The sequence below is a fragment of the Empidonax traillii genome, unplaced genomic scaffold (assembly GCF_003031625.1).
Source record: "Empidonax traillii isolate 1590-97213 ecotype Southwest subspecies unplaced genomic scaffold, ASM303162v1 scaffold361:size2146424, whole genome shotgun sequence".
Taxonomy (NCBI): domain Eukaryota; kingdom Metazoa; phylum Chordata; class Aves; order Passeriformes; family Tyrannidae; genus Empidonax; species Empidonax traillii.
In genome coordinates, this window is record NW_020955554.1 from 2,035,542 (window position 1) to 2,051,513 (window position 15,972).

The window sequence follows — 15,972 nt, forward strand, 5'->3', positions numbered from 1 at the left end:
GGGATATTTTTGGAGTCTCTGATGGTCTAGGTGTTACAGCTGCCTATTCTGCCAGTCCAGTATGGCCCATTAGCAGAGGTGACCCCTCAGGCTGGGTGTGAAGGTGGTAATTCCTCCCCGGAGGGGAGTTATCACAGCTGAGTCGTTAGGTGTGCTCTGGGCAGCTGCTGTAAATGATCCATTATTAACAGTCCATCAGAAATGACAGGGGGTGTAGAATACACAGTCCTGGTTATCCCCACATAGTAATAAAGTGGTCCCGGCCCCTGTAACTAGGACAGTCAGTTAATTCCATAAACCCCTGGAGAATGCAACTAGGTCTAAAGACTGGTTTTATTTAGAGTCGAGAAAGAAGCATCAGTGATTTTTATTTTTCTTGATCAGATTACCTGTACGTTTCATTTGTGGGTTAGAATGAGTTATATATCAGTTCTATACCCTAAATACTAGATATTTATGACTTTTGTTTTCTCTGTTGGATTTTTATTTTCTCCAGTGCTATGTCAGTAATTGAGAAGTGAACAATCCTTTTAAAGCTGCTGAAGGATCTGGAGACAATACAGCCTGTAACATTTCCTGTAACCGGGAAGGTGTGCCTGGAACTGTACTGGCTCCACCTTGTGGCTGAAATTGCATGGATTCTTTTGTAAAACTGGTTGACTCTTCTTACCATCAGCCTTATATAAATATTGATAAATAAGTGTGTGAACTTCCTTTGCAACTTTTAGAACAAACGGGCCAAGTGTTTCTGAGAAATGGGGAGACAAGTTAAAGACAAGCTTAGCTCAAGCAAGCTCGTGTGTTCAGTAAGTGCCCTGATTCGACTGCTCAACCACTCAAATCATGAACTCAGCACAGCAAAGGGCAAAAACACTCAGCAGGAATTGCAGAGGGCTGCCAGCACCCGGGCTCACTGATCACATAGCTCAGCTAGTCCCTCGTTCATAGCCCACTCATGTAAGTTCATGTTTTGGTGTATAGCACAACTATATATTTTCTTCAAGCTGCAATAAAGGTAAATAGTTCACTTTTAGCACCTTCAGTTCTGGCAGCAGGAAGGCAGTGAGCTATCAAGGCATGCTGGATGTTCTGTTCTGTTGGGTATCAGCTTGTGTGTTGCTGGATAGAGCTTCTAACAGGCACAGTAGAAACTGCATTCATCTTTCTAAAAATATTGCCAGAGATGCAAGATTGCAGAGGTCAAGAGAATGCAAATTATGTTTCCAGAAACTGGTACAGGGTTGGTTACTGATTATGAGGCAGGATAAGGCTAGCTGCATGTTTATTTTGCAAGTCTTAATATAAAAGACATATCCCCTGATCCCTATGATGTGGAAACAAAGAAAGTGCCCGTTTCCAAGGAGTCACAGGCCTCTGCAAAAATAATAAATAAAAAAAAAAGCCTGTTAAGAACAGCCTCTCTTGCTGTGTCATACACAGCATCCATGATATCCAAGGGTGAGTGACAAAGCGTCTTTACTCTGTAATGTCAGTGCCAAGCTGAAGCACATTCCATATCTAGAATGCCATTTTATATCCCCTATAGGTGTGCTCAGAAATCTGAAAATAAGTGCAGCTTTGCAAGACTGGCACAGAACGAGTTAATAGTATCAAAGTCTCAGTCTTTCTACTGACATCATAGGTGTTTCATAAAGCAAGTTTGCTCAGAGCTGTGAAGAATTCCTTGCTAGATTTTGTACCAAGAAAAAATATGTACACTAAGTGTGCCACTTGGTCAGAGGGCACCATACCCACAGTGCAGAGCCAGTGGGCTGTGCACTGTGCCACACAGCTGCTGAAGGCTCGCTCTGCTCTGGTACTCATGTGTCTGCCACTGTTTTCTGAGACTGGGCAGTTTTTGGAGCCCAGGGAGGCAGCACAGGAGAGGAGTGGGGTGGCTGTGCTGCTGCAGTTATGCGGTTAGTGTTTTAAATGAGTGGCACAAGGGTGGAAGGAAGCTATACAAGACCCTCTTACATCTGCTCCAGACAGCAGCATCCAGCATTACGCATAAAAGTTCCCAGGCGTGTTTCACAGAGTGTAATAACAATTCCTTAAAATAAAGACAGAGGTAATGCTGCTGCTCCCCAGTGCAGGTAATGCAATGCTTCTGCAGTGCACAGGATAGAAGGGTGAAATGCAAATATTGCAATGCCATCTCAACCAGTACCGGAGTTCTGGAGAGGCCGGCACTCAGGTGGATCATATCCACACTACTAGCTGGGGGTCACAGTCTTCAGAATCCTTTTCTGCATCAGTATAGTCCAAAAACGTTCTGCCAATGCTGGCATACCCTGCAAAGCAACTGTCACAGGTGCTCGTCCTTTGCTTTTCTGAAACCCATTTTGTGTCCTGGGCTTTTGTTTTGTACTCTGGGGGATCCTTGTCAAGACCCTGTTCAGCTAGAAATATCTACATTCCAGTGCCTCATTTGGGTATCTCAAATGTTTAAGTTCTAAAAAAAAAGGTCACCTGAGGTCGCTGCACAGCTCAGGGGATCACAGGACCCGACCAAACCAATTGCTCTGGCAGGAGCACACGAGCACAAGGCAATGTAACTTTTGGAGGTCAAAGAATTGCAGAGCAGACAGTGTACCTGTCTGAGAAGACTGGGAAGCAGGGTATGGAAACCTTCAGTAAAGTTGTCAGAACCAGCAAAATCCCCTGAGCATCAGTATCCCGAAACTTACTGCAAGACACTTTGCTGCTGCTACGAACAAGATTCTGCAATCCTTGGGATATTGTTACAAGAGCGAAACAAGTGTCAAACCCAAGCAGGGGGCCTACAACACAGCAACAGTCTAGTAAAGGTAATTTTTCATATTACAAGCTATAATGGTGTTCTCTTAGTCCTTTATATGGCATTGCACTTCTGATACTTCTGCCAGGATGTGTGAGGCGGGTGGGTGCGTATGGACACGTGAAGAACAGATTGTACAAAGTTTGACAATCCTAACTAGCATAATAATCATGATTAATATTCATATTAAGAAAGTTCCCAATGCGTCTGTGCTTCATTCCTTTCATGGTGGTGTGCTTTATTCGTAGGTGGATAGAATTGCCTGGACCCACACCAGACATTGGGGATAAAAGGGAAGAATCACCAAATCAGTTGGACACAACAAAATTTTCTTTTAATCCTTATTTCTACTGCCTTGACCAGTCATAGTGCACACCCACTGTGAGACTCAGACTGCTTAAAAAAATCCCAACAAAACAAACAACCAAACCCAAACCAAAAGAACCCCAAAACCAACCACATGAAGATATAAATCATTCCCTTACAGTTTCAGAGGTACATTCATGCTCTAACCTGTTGCTAGGTTAGCCTTTGACAAACACTGGAGTTATTATTCTAGAAGACTAATATTTTTCAGAACACTAAAGGTATTATTATAAATTTGCTTTTTAATGATCGTGTTTGACTGTCATCAGCAAGGTTTTTATTTGCATAAATGCTATTAATGGCAACTTTCCCCCAGCAGATGGCATGAGCAGAGCCCGTGATCATCCTGACAGCTCTGTGGTTACTGTGCCAGGCAGGAGAGCTTTGAAGCACAGAGGTCTGAGCTACGGTAAAGCTTTTCCATCTCCTTCGACAGCTTTTATCTGCATTTTCATGGAGACAAGGTTTCTAGTGGCAGGCTCAATGAAAGGTTTCATTACATCATTTCTAGGGTCAAATTTTTCTCTGTTCTTTTTACCTTCTGGAGACTATATCACACTGTTGCTGAAAAATCTGACCTGTGGACAAAATGAATAGCAAATGTTACACAAAATGGCTTTTGTTTTGTTGAATATGAATTGTCTGTCTGTGTAAAATCCAGTGCTTAAAACATGCAAATGGATGGCATGAGAAGAATGCAGGCTCAGCCCAAGAGCAGGACCAGCACAAAGTCTGGTGGGGCCAGGAAGGGCAGCCTGTACAGCAAGGAGGGGTTCAGCGTTTGCATCTCTGCAGCACTAAAGGCTCTGTGCAAACGGGAATCACAGGCTTTGCTCCCAATATCTTGCAGTCAAAAGAGAAAAAAGGATGAGAGGGGTAGTGCCCTGTATAGAGTACAGACAACTGAAGGGTTGAAAGTTTGCTAGTCAGTCCTTGGCTAGCACCAACAGTCTCCAAGGACAAAACATCACCCCAGCAACAGCTTCCTCACCAGCTTCCAACCATACAGAACCCTCTTGGGTTCTGTACTTGCTATACGAATGGTTAGAGGTATTTATACAAAACTCTGTTATTGCTCCACTGACTCTCAGTCTGACAGAAGGGCTACTTTGCTGTCAGTTGGCAAATGACACGGCAAAGTTCCTGCCTAGAATCCTGTCAATGCTGGGACTTGTTAGTAGGACCAGACTGCTGTTGAGGCTGGTCAGCAAAAGGCTCGTTTTACAAGGCACGGGCTTTATAATCAAGTGCCGTGCACGAGTCCTCCAGGGAAGCACAGGGAGCACTGACAGCGGAGGTGGGGTCACACACGTACAGAGCAGCACCACAAAGAACTTGACCATGTGTTTGCAGTAATTTTATTTACAAGTTACCACATGACACCTGCAGTACTACAGGTTTTATAACACCACTAGCAGTAAAATAAGTCACATTTAAGAAGAGGCAGCAGAGAAAAATATGCACAAAGAATGCAGGAAAGCTATTTAGCTGTAACTGAAAGTAGGTATTTTTCTACAGACTTTGAAAGCGAGGAGGAATATACACATTGCGAAGAGCAAGTTCTTCAGTCCTGTTATTTCTACAACATGAGAACAGTGATGATTCAGTATTATGACTACTACACTAGCAGTCAAATGCCAGTGATGGGAGAGACCTGTCTTAGTATGTTGCCCTTTTGAGCACCCAGAAATGAAAACCAAGGCTTCCCTCTGAAGGGAGTCATCAAGGGTTTGTTTACTTGCAGAGCCAGTAGTGCAGAATTGGTGCTGGGAGGCAGGAGGGAACAGAATTTAGGACTAGAGAGTTCCCAAGTTTTGCAAATTGCCTGCAGGGTCTTATCTGGTCTCGAGTGAAGTAGTTGGTGAGCAAAACCAGTCGCAGCATTCCACAAGTCTTTTTACAGTGCTGTGCTCTAAGGCACAGCTTAGCAGAAACCCAAAATCAAGCAGAGAAAAAAGCCCTTCCGCTCTCTTAAAATCCTTGGCTCTGATGATGCTGGTGTTGAGCCTGGGCCTTTCTCAAGAGGAAAAATGTGGAGGAGCAAAACTGGAGAAACACTCCCGACCTGGATGTATTCTGATGATAAGACTCACAAGAAAATAAGCTTAAAGCAGCATCAGGTGTGACCCTTTTCTGCTTCAAAGCAGCAGCTTCCAGAAAGCAAACAAGTGTTATCCAGGAGCTGTTTTTCCCCCCAGACATCTTTAATAGCCTGGAGCTACTGTCAATGCACACAATCCATGCTAGAGGCTGCAAAGACAATGAGAATACAAGCTGCACAGTAATAATTATTTCCACTATTAACTGCACACAGGATATATTGCTTTTGGTACAATGCCATTTATTGTCACAAGAGGAAAACCAGAGATTAAGTTGAGCACACATGAGTTATGAAGACCTTTGCCATGCTGCAACAAGCATATTTTACTTACAGAAATGTCAACAAATCAGCTGTAAAAACAAATTTGTTCTTCCAAAATACTAAACATACCCTCAAAAACAAGTTTATAAATTAAGTTCAGCTACGACAGAACGAGTAAGAAATTACCAGGTTTTTTTCTTAATCCCCACTTTTGTTTGGAGTGCTGCACTTGTGCTGCACAAGAGCAAACACAGAATCAAAACACGGAGCTTTAGTGACAGCAACAACATCCACTGAAGTGCTTCTGAGTGTGCAAACTGGCCTACAAGTTTGGGTTCCCTTCACACGTGTGGCACACCTAGTCAGAAAGCCTGCAAAAGTACACGTGTACAAAAACTAACAAAAAGCTTTTCAAAAACACAGAATACATGAAAAAGTCTTGAGTCTGATGTCTCAACTGCAAGTTAGAATATCTGTGAGTTTTATGACTTCCAGGAACATAGGAAAGTTTTTTTACTTAGAATTTCCCTTTGAGTACTAGCTATTGAAATTAAAGGTGACCTAGGAGAAAGGCTTGACAGAAAAACCTTCCAGCTCTCTTGTGATATCCTCAGTTCAGTCTCAAGCCAAAATTCAAAATATTCAGCATTTTTGCATTTGTAGTTTTAAGGCAGAAAAACATCTTCTCAACAAGCCATTTAGTCTTGGATGTTACAAAAAACCCACAACCAACCAACCAAGCAACCAAAACCCCCTAAAAGGTGCATCTCAAGTCTGTTAGTAATAGCAAGTTTAAAAGATTTGCCTGGCGTTCCCCTACCGCTTTTGGTTGATTTTTTTTTGCTAAAAATCCTGAATTTTCAGACATGCTGGAGTACACACACATCATGAGTAGAGAGACTACAGTTTTCCACTATTATTTCTAGGTTGTGTGTTCAAGGTCAGCATTAAACTTGGGAGGTGGAATAACACATCTCTACACTGCCAACACCGGTGCCATCCCAGGCACGGCAGGACTGACCCGGCACCGGAACTGCTCTGTCCTATCCACACTCTCTCCCCAGAGCCAGCAGCTTAACCAGGGCCCTGGGCTTAGCTGCCTGTACCCAGGCCCAGCTCTGTGAAGCATAACTGTTCCTTAGCTCAGCTTTACCAGAAAACAAATTAAAAAGCAAAAGCCAAACTGTGAGACTGTAGGAATCTCCCAGTGTGCAAGGTAAGGGAAAGTAAGAACAAAGGAGTGAAGTCACTGAGTCAGTCACAGTAGAGAAGGGACTGTGGAGAACCAACCATGGAAACTGTAAACCCCTGAGGAAGAGCAGTGTCACTGCAAGAGAACTCAGCGAGCTCAAAGGTCAGCCCAGTCCAAGCAGGAAGGGAAGGAGAAAGGGAAGAGCAGGATTTCAGTCAGCAGCTGAGTGCACAAGAACTCAGACTGGGAAGATAAATGAAAGGTTTTTTAACACTGTCTTTTTGATGAGAAAATGCTGCAATACCCTGTTAAGGTATTTCTTGCTCTTTTCAGGGAAATCAGGAATGGAATACCTCTGGGCTCCTCTTTTCAGCCTTCATGCGTGAACATAAGCACAATGAAAAGCCAGAAGGATCACACATCTCTCTACCACACTAATTAATTAGATGGAAAGAGAAGGAACTTCAGGAAAACTGGGCTCTGTGTGTCTGCTAAGAGGAAGATAAGAGGTAACTCTGGGGAAGGAGCAGGAAGTTTTTAATATCCACATGGTATTCAAAGATTTAGTCAAAAAGAGAAAAGCTTGAACCAGGGACTGTTGGACTTCAGGCAAAAGTTCCCAAAAACCAATCCAGTGGAACTGGGTTTTATGGCCCATGTTAGCCAAACGCATTGTTCCTTCCTGATCCTTATCTCCATTTGTATATTGCCTTCCCAGAAATCCAGTTACCAGATCACATGCTGTGCTTCCACAAGTGGAGTCTCAGGAGATCTTCCAGCTTTCTTGCTTACCTCTTCCCTGGATTTACATCAGTTTAAGTAACCTGATCAATAACCTGTTGTTTGTCATCAGGAAGCTCACAAATCCTGTAGAAGAAACACTTTTTGGAATAACTGGAACTTGTTCAGACTGAGTTTGAACTCAAAGGGAAAAATAAATTGCCAGTAGCAAGATATACTGAAAAAACAGGCAGAGTTCTGGAAAACACCTGAAGTCAAGTTGTCTGTATAATTTATAAAGGGGAAAGACAGAGGGGTTTACAGAACAATTCTCAAATATAACTCCCAAGATCAGTACTCATACGAACCGCCACGAGTGTGAACACCCACCACCTCTGGCACCTCGCACAGCACCAGGGGCTGTTTGCAGACTCACCAAAGCTGCCTTCAGAACTGGAGCTGAGGCTCTAGAACTCCTCTGAAACCTGGAGAGTCACATGTGGCGAAAAGACACATCAGAGCAAGAAAACCATCAACAGACTTGGATGCAATGACGTTTGTAGGTCTTCTACACAGCTCAAATTTCTTTAAGCTTGTCAAGTGTCACATATGTGCAATTTAGTAGAAAAAAATAACTGAAGATGACGTGCACAACACAGAAGCATCTTTGGTCTGCAGAGAAATAGCTGGGTCAGAGCTCTACAAAGCTTGATGCCACCTATACTACATTAGTATCTCTTCAGTAAGTAGGGCTTGTACTCAGTAGCTCCTTGCCAGCCTTCCCGAGTATTCGAGGGCACTACCTGCCCCAGCACAGGCAGCTCAGCTTCCAGAACCCAGGGGCTCTCCCTGGAACCTGCAGTCCCCGCCCGATCCACGCATTCAGCTTGGGCTCCCACAGTCCAAGAGTGCCCACTACACTTGAAGATTTACAGATGGAGAGGATCAGCCTCCAGTTCTGGTGAAATACAGGAAATCTGCGTGGTATTTCAAACTAACCTGACTGAAACAACACAACAACATGAAGTCAGTCAGGATCTTGTCAAAACCTCCACGAAGCCAAGCTGCAGTGCAGTTGTATCTTGAAGAAGATGCTATGGTGAACACACATTCTGCCAGGGGAACAGCCCCAGCCAACAAAAAGTAAGAACACACATAAACCCATCTATGTCGAGAATCACATTCTATAGTGTTTTGGGAAAAAAATCTGTATGCTGCAGTGAAAGACAAAGAGGGGATGGAGAGATGTATTTTGACAAGCCAATTCTCAGAGCTGTTACAGAGCTGTCAGTTACAGTTAAGCTCTCTTTAGTTTCAGGTCACATTTTCTGTGTTTTCATATTAATTAGAGACATTTCTAGCTGCCATTATCCAGCTACACCTTTTAAGAGTTCAGTTCTTTGGCACAGTCTGATTTTAGGCTAAAAAAAATTCAAAAAAATTAATTAAAAGCCCATGCCAGTGATGTAACTTACTTGAACTGCTCCCAGAATCCCACATTTCAAGCCCTTGGTCTGAGAAGAACATTTTCATACTGAAATGATGAAAACATGGTCTCTAAGGGTTGCGCAAGTCACAGTTTTCAAGATTTCATGGGAACAGTGCAATATCCATATAAAGAGTGTCAAAAAAGCATGTGAATCATCAGATACACTGGGATCAATTTGCATTGATTGTGTGCTCAACAGGTCAAAATGCTGATGATTTCATAACTTAAGGATAAAACATTTCTTCCCGTCTATAAAGAAACTTCACCTGTGTTTTTTTTTTGGATGGCTTCCCTAATTTAATTACAAGCTGGTACAGTTCTGTAGCGGGACACGCACACTCAAGTATTACAAACACTGACTGCAGGCTGCTCCTTGTGCAGCAAGGGTCACTTTTGGATAAGCCAATATGATCCACACCAGCCTCTGGACCCGCAGCTCAGGGCAAAGCAAAGTCCCAGTCGTTCTATATATGCACAGAACTATGCTGGTTTGGTAATACAGGGACACAATTTAATGATTTTCTTTGCATTTGTTTTTACAAGATTCAGATGCCAAAAACAAAACAGAACATTAAGTTACCTGATTTAAAAAAGAAAATCACAAACGTTTACAACATCAAAAGAATAAGACGAAATATAAACCTTTGCTACTTACAATTGATCTATACAGATTAACCAAATCACAAATCTGTCACAATATAAATGTTTAATTGTTACAATGAATAAGAACATACAGAAAATGATTTAATTTTTTTTATAAAATCTTCCTTTGCTTTTTTATTTTAAACTTACCATTAACTAAATTAGCTATGCAGGACTTGTGGGGTACATGACTAAGAAGGCACCAACAGTACAAAGCAAAGACAAAGCAGTTTGAGTATTTTAAGAGTGCTCTACGCTGATACAACACGAGAAAAGGCAACAATAGTAAGTAAACCAGCTGCAACCTGTAGAAGTTTGTTCTGGATTTACACATGTAGTCCAACTTTTACATTTCCGCCAATGTGTCACTTGGTTTGATCACAGCACATGCTACAAAAACCACTGTAAGCTTCACTTTACTAATGTGCACTTTTCACTAATTTAGTGTCTTGATTTCAATTGTTAACTAAACCATTTTGAACCACAAATGTATTTAAAACTTAGTAAAAGGATTGTTTGGACCTTTTCATTTAAACCACTGCATTTACAAAAATATTTCCCCTAAAATCTGGGATTGCTTGAAGACATTGCTGTACAAATATAAAAGTACTATGCAAGGGACCAAATTCATAAGTATATGGTGTGTATGTAGAGACCTATATTTATACCATATCACTGTGCTGTAACAACACAATAAATTTATCAATAACCAAGGACTATATAAACTACACTAACATAAGCAAATATATATTAATAAAGTTTAAATCTATAGTACAGTTGCTCAGCAAACAACTTTGACATGGTATAAATATATCATAGCATATTACAGTGGGCAGCAACAACAGGTTTTAGTTTCTCTCATTCCACAAGGAAAGCCCTGCTCAGCTCCTCAGGTTTGGCCACTGCCAAGTTATGTCACCAGTGCTGCTCCCAAGCTCTGGCGCAAACCAGGCTCTGGTGTCGTGTCACAGGGGTGAGGAAGAGGCTGGCCACAGGCAGGACAGCAGAGGCAGACACTTATTTGCCAAAGCATCCATGAGAATTTTGGGTTTGCATATTTTTCTTCAGCTGCAAGGTTGGAATGTTTTTGACAGTGAACTGTTTACATTCCTTACTCCCAAAGCATCTTTACCATGAAATATGCATGCTACTTTGATTAAAGAGTTGCTATTCTCCGCTCTAAAATATAAAAACTGCATAAAGAAAAAACCCCATGTAAAATGGTGAAATAACTGACCTAACACAGTGTTGTTAGAGGCACCTTCTTTTAAACTATTTTCAGAATCTGACCAAAAAATCCAAAAATAAAACCATGCTTCGGCATGTGACACATCAACAAATTCAACCCCCCACTGTTTATTGAATTCAGTAAAAGATCGATGGATGTGGTTACGGATCCTGATGGATGCTAATGGGATTCAGCAAGAGTAGCTAAGGAACAAAGCCCGAAAGCACCAGACAGTAGGTAAAGGAAACCCTCGGCTTCTCACTCGGAGAGACAGGATGCAAGGGTAAGTCTGCACCTCCCCAAACATCCACAATGAAAGAAAGTATTAAAAAAAAGAATTGGGAAAGAGAAGGGTGAAGTAAGCTGCCAAAGTTCTTCCTTAATAAATTAAAACGGAGGTGTTACAAACTAATTTCAGTAACAGTCATCTTTCCAACCGTGCCAAAAATTATTCCTGTTGTAATGATGATCATACAAGTAGAGAGAATCTAGAAATATTCCAACTTTTCACAACGGAGTGAGAAAAGCATTTTGGTAAAGATGTGTAGAAAGGTCAAGAGAAATTTCTACACTAGTATCAACAGTCAAGTGCATATTTCTTCTACAGAAATGTTTTTAGCATAGGTTCCACACCACGATCCAATGGTCACTTGTGCAGTGTCCTGACAATGCTCCAAGTTTGTTCCCCGCGACAGAGATTTACGTACCACAGGAATTTCCTAATAGAAAATGCCCTTTAATGATGAACCCTTGCTGATTAAAAATTAGTTTTGGCAGACTAACACTTAAACTAGAGGAAAAAGAAAATTTTGAAATGGAATCTTGTAAGCACCCTTATCTACTGAAGTCTAAATTAATGGCTTTCTAATTTCTCTGAAGAGCAGACTAAATGGTATGAGGAAGCCTGGAGTTATTACCCAGCCAGCATCCTTATATACTACAGTTGCAATTGAATCTGATTTCCATTCAAAGACATTACCCAAGAGGAAACCAAAAACTAATTCTTAATGTTAATGTGAAGATATAAGATTTAAATTTATTTCCAGGAATTACAAGTGCATTTTGTTAATATTAGCAAGCAGTCTTTATACAATCCATTCTTCACTGCTGCCAAAATAAAATGAGAAAAAGACAGCAGAGATATGAAAAGCTAAAAATAGAACTATTTTTCCTAAGTTATTTGTTGAATAGCATTTCAGTTGAACACAACTCAGAGGTAACAATAGATTATTTTTTTTTCTCAATCATAGGCATGTGGCACTTAGACAATCATCTTTGCACAGAAAGCTTTAACAGTCATGCGAGGGCACAGTAATTATTTTAAACAAGGCAAATTTCTCACCACAGAGAGCAGTGGGGAAAGAAAAGGAGGCACTGCACTGGAACATAACACCTAGTAAACTCCACATTATACAATTTCAGTAACAAATACTTGAAAAGATCATTAAAAGATATACAATTTTAAACGTTATTTAGTGCTAGCTTTGTTTGGTTGTCCTAACTCAGCATTATCAGAAAAGTTTGATAGTACTTGACAACAGAACAGTACTTCATGTCACGAGCTCATGGAGGCTGGATTACAAATCACCATAGTGTAGGTTGCAAGAAATGAACTTGAGATGCTGACATGCTGTAGGAGCAAAAGTAAAATCAAACTTTCTCATTTAAAGATGCAGTGTTCGTTCCTCTCTGCAAGAATTCTGAATGTCAGTGATTAGATTCAAATGTAAAAACTATCAATCCTCATTTGAAGCACTTCATTGGTATGCAGGATGTAGACTGAGTTTATTAACACCATATTTTGGTTTCTTGCTGCCTTCCCAGAGAACAGCACTGGCCATGGGGTCATCATACCATTGTGGAATTCCTAACCTTCCACCTCAGGGGAACAAACAGAGGCTGGTGATGCCACGCTGCTCCATATAAACACCACTACACGGGATGAACTTCGGGAGTACTATGCCTCCAATATGGTTAAACTTTAGATGATCTCTTTTAGAAAAAGCAGGGGGAAAAAAGGTACAAATTTTGTCAACACATGGAAAAATGTTTCTTAGGTGAATTCAGTTAAGTTGGGTTCCTATGTGGCTCTTGCACTGTATAGAATACCTGCACGTACAGCACAGGACACCCAAACGAGTGCAGAAGCAAGATTAACATGAACGTGACTTATGCTGCAATCCATAGCACAATGGGACACACTCCGCTGGATGCCAACCAACCATTTCTAGTTAAAAAGGACGTGCAAAAAAAATCTGGGATGTCACTGACTAAAGTGCCCTGAATAGTAGCTTTTCTAAAAAAAAAAAAAATAAAAAAAAAAAAAATAAAAAAAAAGATGCCAGCGACTTCAGTAAAGTCAGAAAAACATAGTTCATGGTGTAAACGTCTTACAGGTTAACAAATTATCTTCTTGGATATTGATCCAGGAGTGAAAGGAACCACTGCATCTTTCAAACCAGAAAGCAAGCAGTTAAAACACGGGCAGCAGTAGGTGCACGTACAGTACAGTACTGCAACAGGTCAACAATGGGCATTACGCAGAGGAGTGTCAATTACAATTCTTCAGCCTTAAAGATTCATTGAAAGCATGAAAAGCCGAAACTACCAGGAACCGCCCTCCTGAATGGCTCAAAGGAGTTAGTGGATAAGCTGAGAGAGGCCACAAGACATGACCAACAATTAAGAACTGGGAAGAGGAACAGCAACGTTTGAGCATGCCCAGTCCTTTAAGTCCTTGTCCTACAAAAGAGAGCAGAGACATATTTCAGTGAAGGAAGTTTCACACTGCCTTTTAAAACAAGCACTTTCCCATTTCTGTGCTCTGTGCACAGTATGTTTACCCTGAGTCAGACAGCAGGACCAATATAAGTTAAAAAATAAGTCAGAGACAGTGCATAGCAGGGCATTCCATTTTAAACTAAAATTTTCAATCTTCAAAAGATTAGAAAGAATAAACATAACTAATCAATGAAGTACATGATTTGGATGTCTGAACCAAAAATCTGTTATTTTCACAGAAACACTTTGAATCTTGAGAAACAGCCCAGAGAGAAGAGCTGGCTGGTAAAGCCGGGAGGAGAGAGTGTGGGGGAACAGAAGTGCCCAGGAGGAGACTGCTTCTGTCCACTTTAAGCCAACTCCTGGGGACTGGCCCCAACTAGGATGTCAGCTGTTGTGCTATGGCACAGCTGGCAATTGTAACCACAAATGACATGGACAAATTACCAGCATATCCTTATCCAGCTCAGTACAATATTTCAATTTCAGCATCGTGTTGGCCAAACCAACTCTGCATAGTGGCATTTGAAGGTAATATTTTAAGTAAACCAGAAATTTCCACTCACACCAGATCACTGATACCTTTATCCCTAATCCCTTTAGCCCTTAATCCCTAATACAAACTAGGTATGGTGTGGACAAAGAGGCAAGCAGGAGAGATCCCAAGCTGTGATTTACCAGCAATAGCTACTCGCTGTCCCTTCCCTGGCACTATGGCCTGTTAGCAACACGTTTCATCTTGCTCCTAAAAACTTATCTAATCCTCTTCCCCAGTGTGTACATGCACAGCTTGTGCTCTTGTACAGAATGCGCTTCCGAAAACGTGGATAGGAAATGAGCACCGGTCACGGCACTCAGCTCTGTTCCTACTGGCAATGCCCAACTATTAAGGGCCAGCTGTGTCAATCTCAGATTTCTCTAACATACCATTATTATAATAGTTTCAATGTCAGCTAGCAAGCTTAAACAAACAGAATGCAGTATTTGTAAAAATCAAATTCACTTCATTCGTGAGCTTCTATACATCTGAATATTCAAGATAGTGGCAACACCAGTTACCCAATTTAAGTAGAAATTTTATTCCCCAAAGTTCCCCCCCACCTTTTTTTCTTCCTTTCCTATGAATTCATCATTAAATAAAAACCTGGGGGTATATGCAATGCAGAAACTGAAATCCAATTTTTAGTGCAGAAGAATCATTGCTTAAAGGAAAGCCACAAAGCTCCTACACTGCCAGCAGAGCTGGGGATTTCTGGCAGGGAGGAAGTTCCCTGGCTCAAAACTTCCTGCTGGAACTGCCCACACAAACCGGTGATTGTGGAATGCTGCTGGATGGAGGACAGCACAGAGAGCATGAACCAGGCAGCCCACAACAGGCTCCTCTCTTTGCTTTGTTTTTCTTTTCCAGTCATAAAACTTTGGTACTTTAACCTATTAGCATCATAGAAGTTTCACAAGTATTATTAAAATTATTCAAGTCACTATTTGACCAATTTTGTATGAAAAAAAATTGCACACTCCTGAGATGTGCAAGCCTTCTGGTATAGGAAGACCAGTCAAAAAAATAAAAGAGTCGGTGAATATCAGTACATTATATTTTAAATTAAAATTTTAGCTCTTCAAAATATTAGGAAGATTAATTGCAACTAATTTAAGAATACTTAGATACCTCTTCTTCTTTACTCACACTATTTTAGAGTTACTTAAAACTGAAGATAATTCATACTGAAGCTTCATGTATTTTTTCCTTTTGAATAATTTAAGACATTTCTTCTCTGTACAGTACATTTAGGAGGAGGTTGTTTTTTTTTTAACTGTTTGGAGCCATATAACAGAATAATCTGTAATATATGAAGGACACTGCCCCTTAAAATGTTTAAAATTTGCATTTCAAAGCGTTACCATCGCTTTCTTTCCAAGCAGAGCTACTGAAATGTAATTCTCATTTCTTGAAGGTAATCTACAAACTAGGTAAACATCTGGGACGATTCCATACAGGCTCTTCAAAGCCGTGGACAAACAGAAACCGTTTCTTCAATAACAGAACGGGGCTGAGGTCAGGTCCTTGGACAAGGAGTTATTGGGCACTGGAAAAGGCAAGTCCTACATTTCACTAGTGGCAATTAAGTCCCAAATTGTTCCCCCCTGCCCGAGTGGTTCCACATTGCTGTGACTTTACCTTTACCTACACACAATTTAAGATCGGTATCCTGGCTGGAATCTAGCAGTTTCCTCAAAAATCAGTTCTTTCAGCTTTTCCTTCGGCAAGTCATCCAACTCCATATCAAACTTGAAGGGTGCTTCAGCTACAGGCTTGATAATGCAAAGAAATATTATTACTTTAGTATTACTCTTCAGCTGAATTTCATGCAGTCCTTGTACAGATGGGGGA

The 15,972-nt window shown here is 41.1% G+C and overlaps 1 protein-coding gene across 2 annotated transcripts in view; it reads right to left on the reverse strand.

Annotated features, from left to right (window-relative positions):
• Positions 1 to 9,418: 9,418 nt before the first annotated feature.
• Positions 9,419 to 15,972, reverse strand: part of MAPK1 (mitogen-activated protein kinase 1) — a 35,534-nt gene continuing 28,980 nt past the window's right edge. The window contains exons 8-9 of one of the 2 annotated variants that reach the window (XM_027892593.1): positions 15,770 to 15,893; positions 9,419 to 13,541 (exon numbers count right to left, since the gene is read on the reverse strand). In XM_027892593.1, the coding sequence (XP_027748394.1) occupies positions 15,777 to 15,893 (117 nt within the window). In that variant the 3' untranslated portion in view covers positions 9,419 to 13,541; positions 15,770 to 15,776. Of the gene's footprint in view, positions 13,542 to 15,765; positions 15,894 to 15,972 lie in introns of both variants that reach the window. The other variant, XM_027892591.1, reaches the window with a different exon arrangement.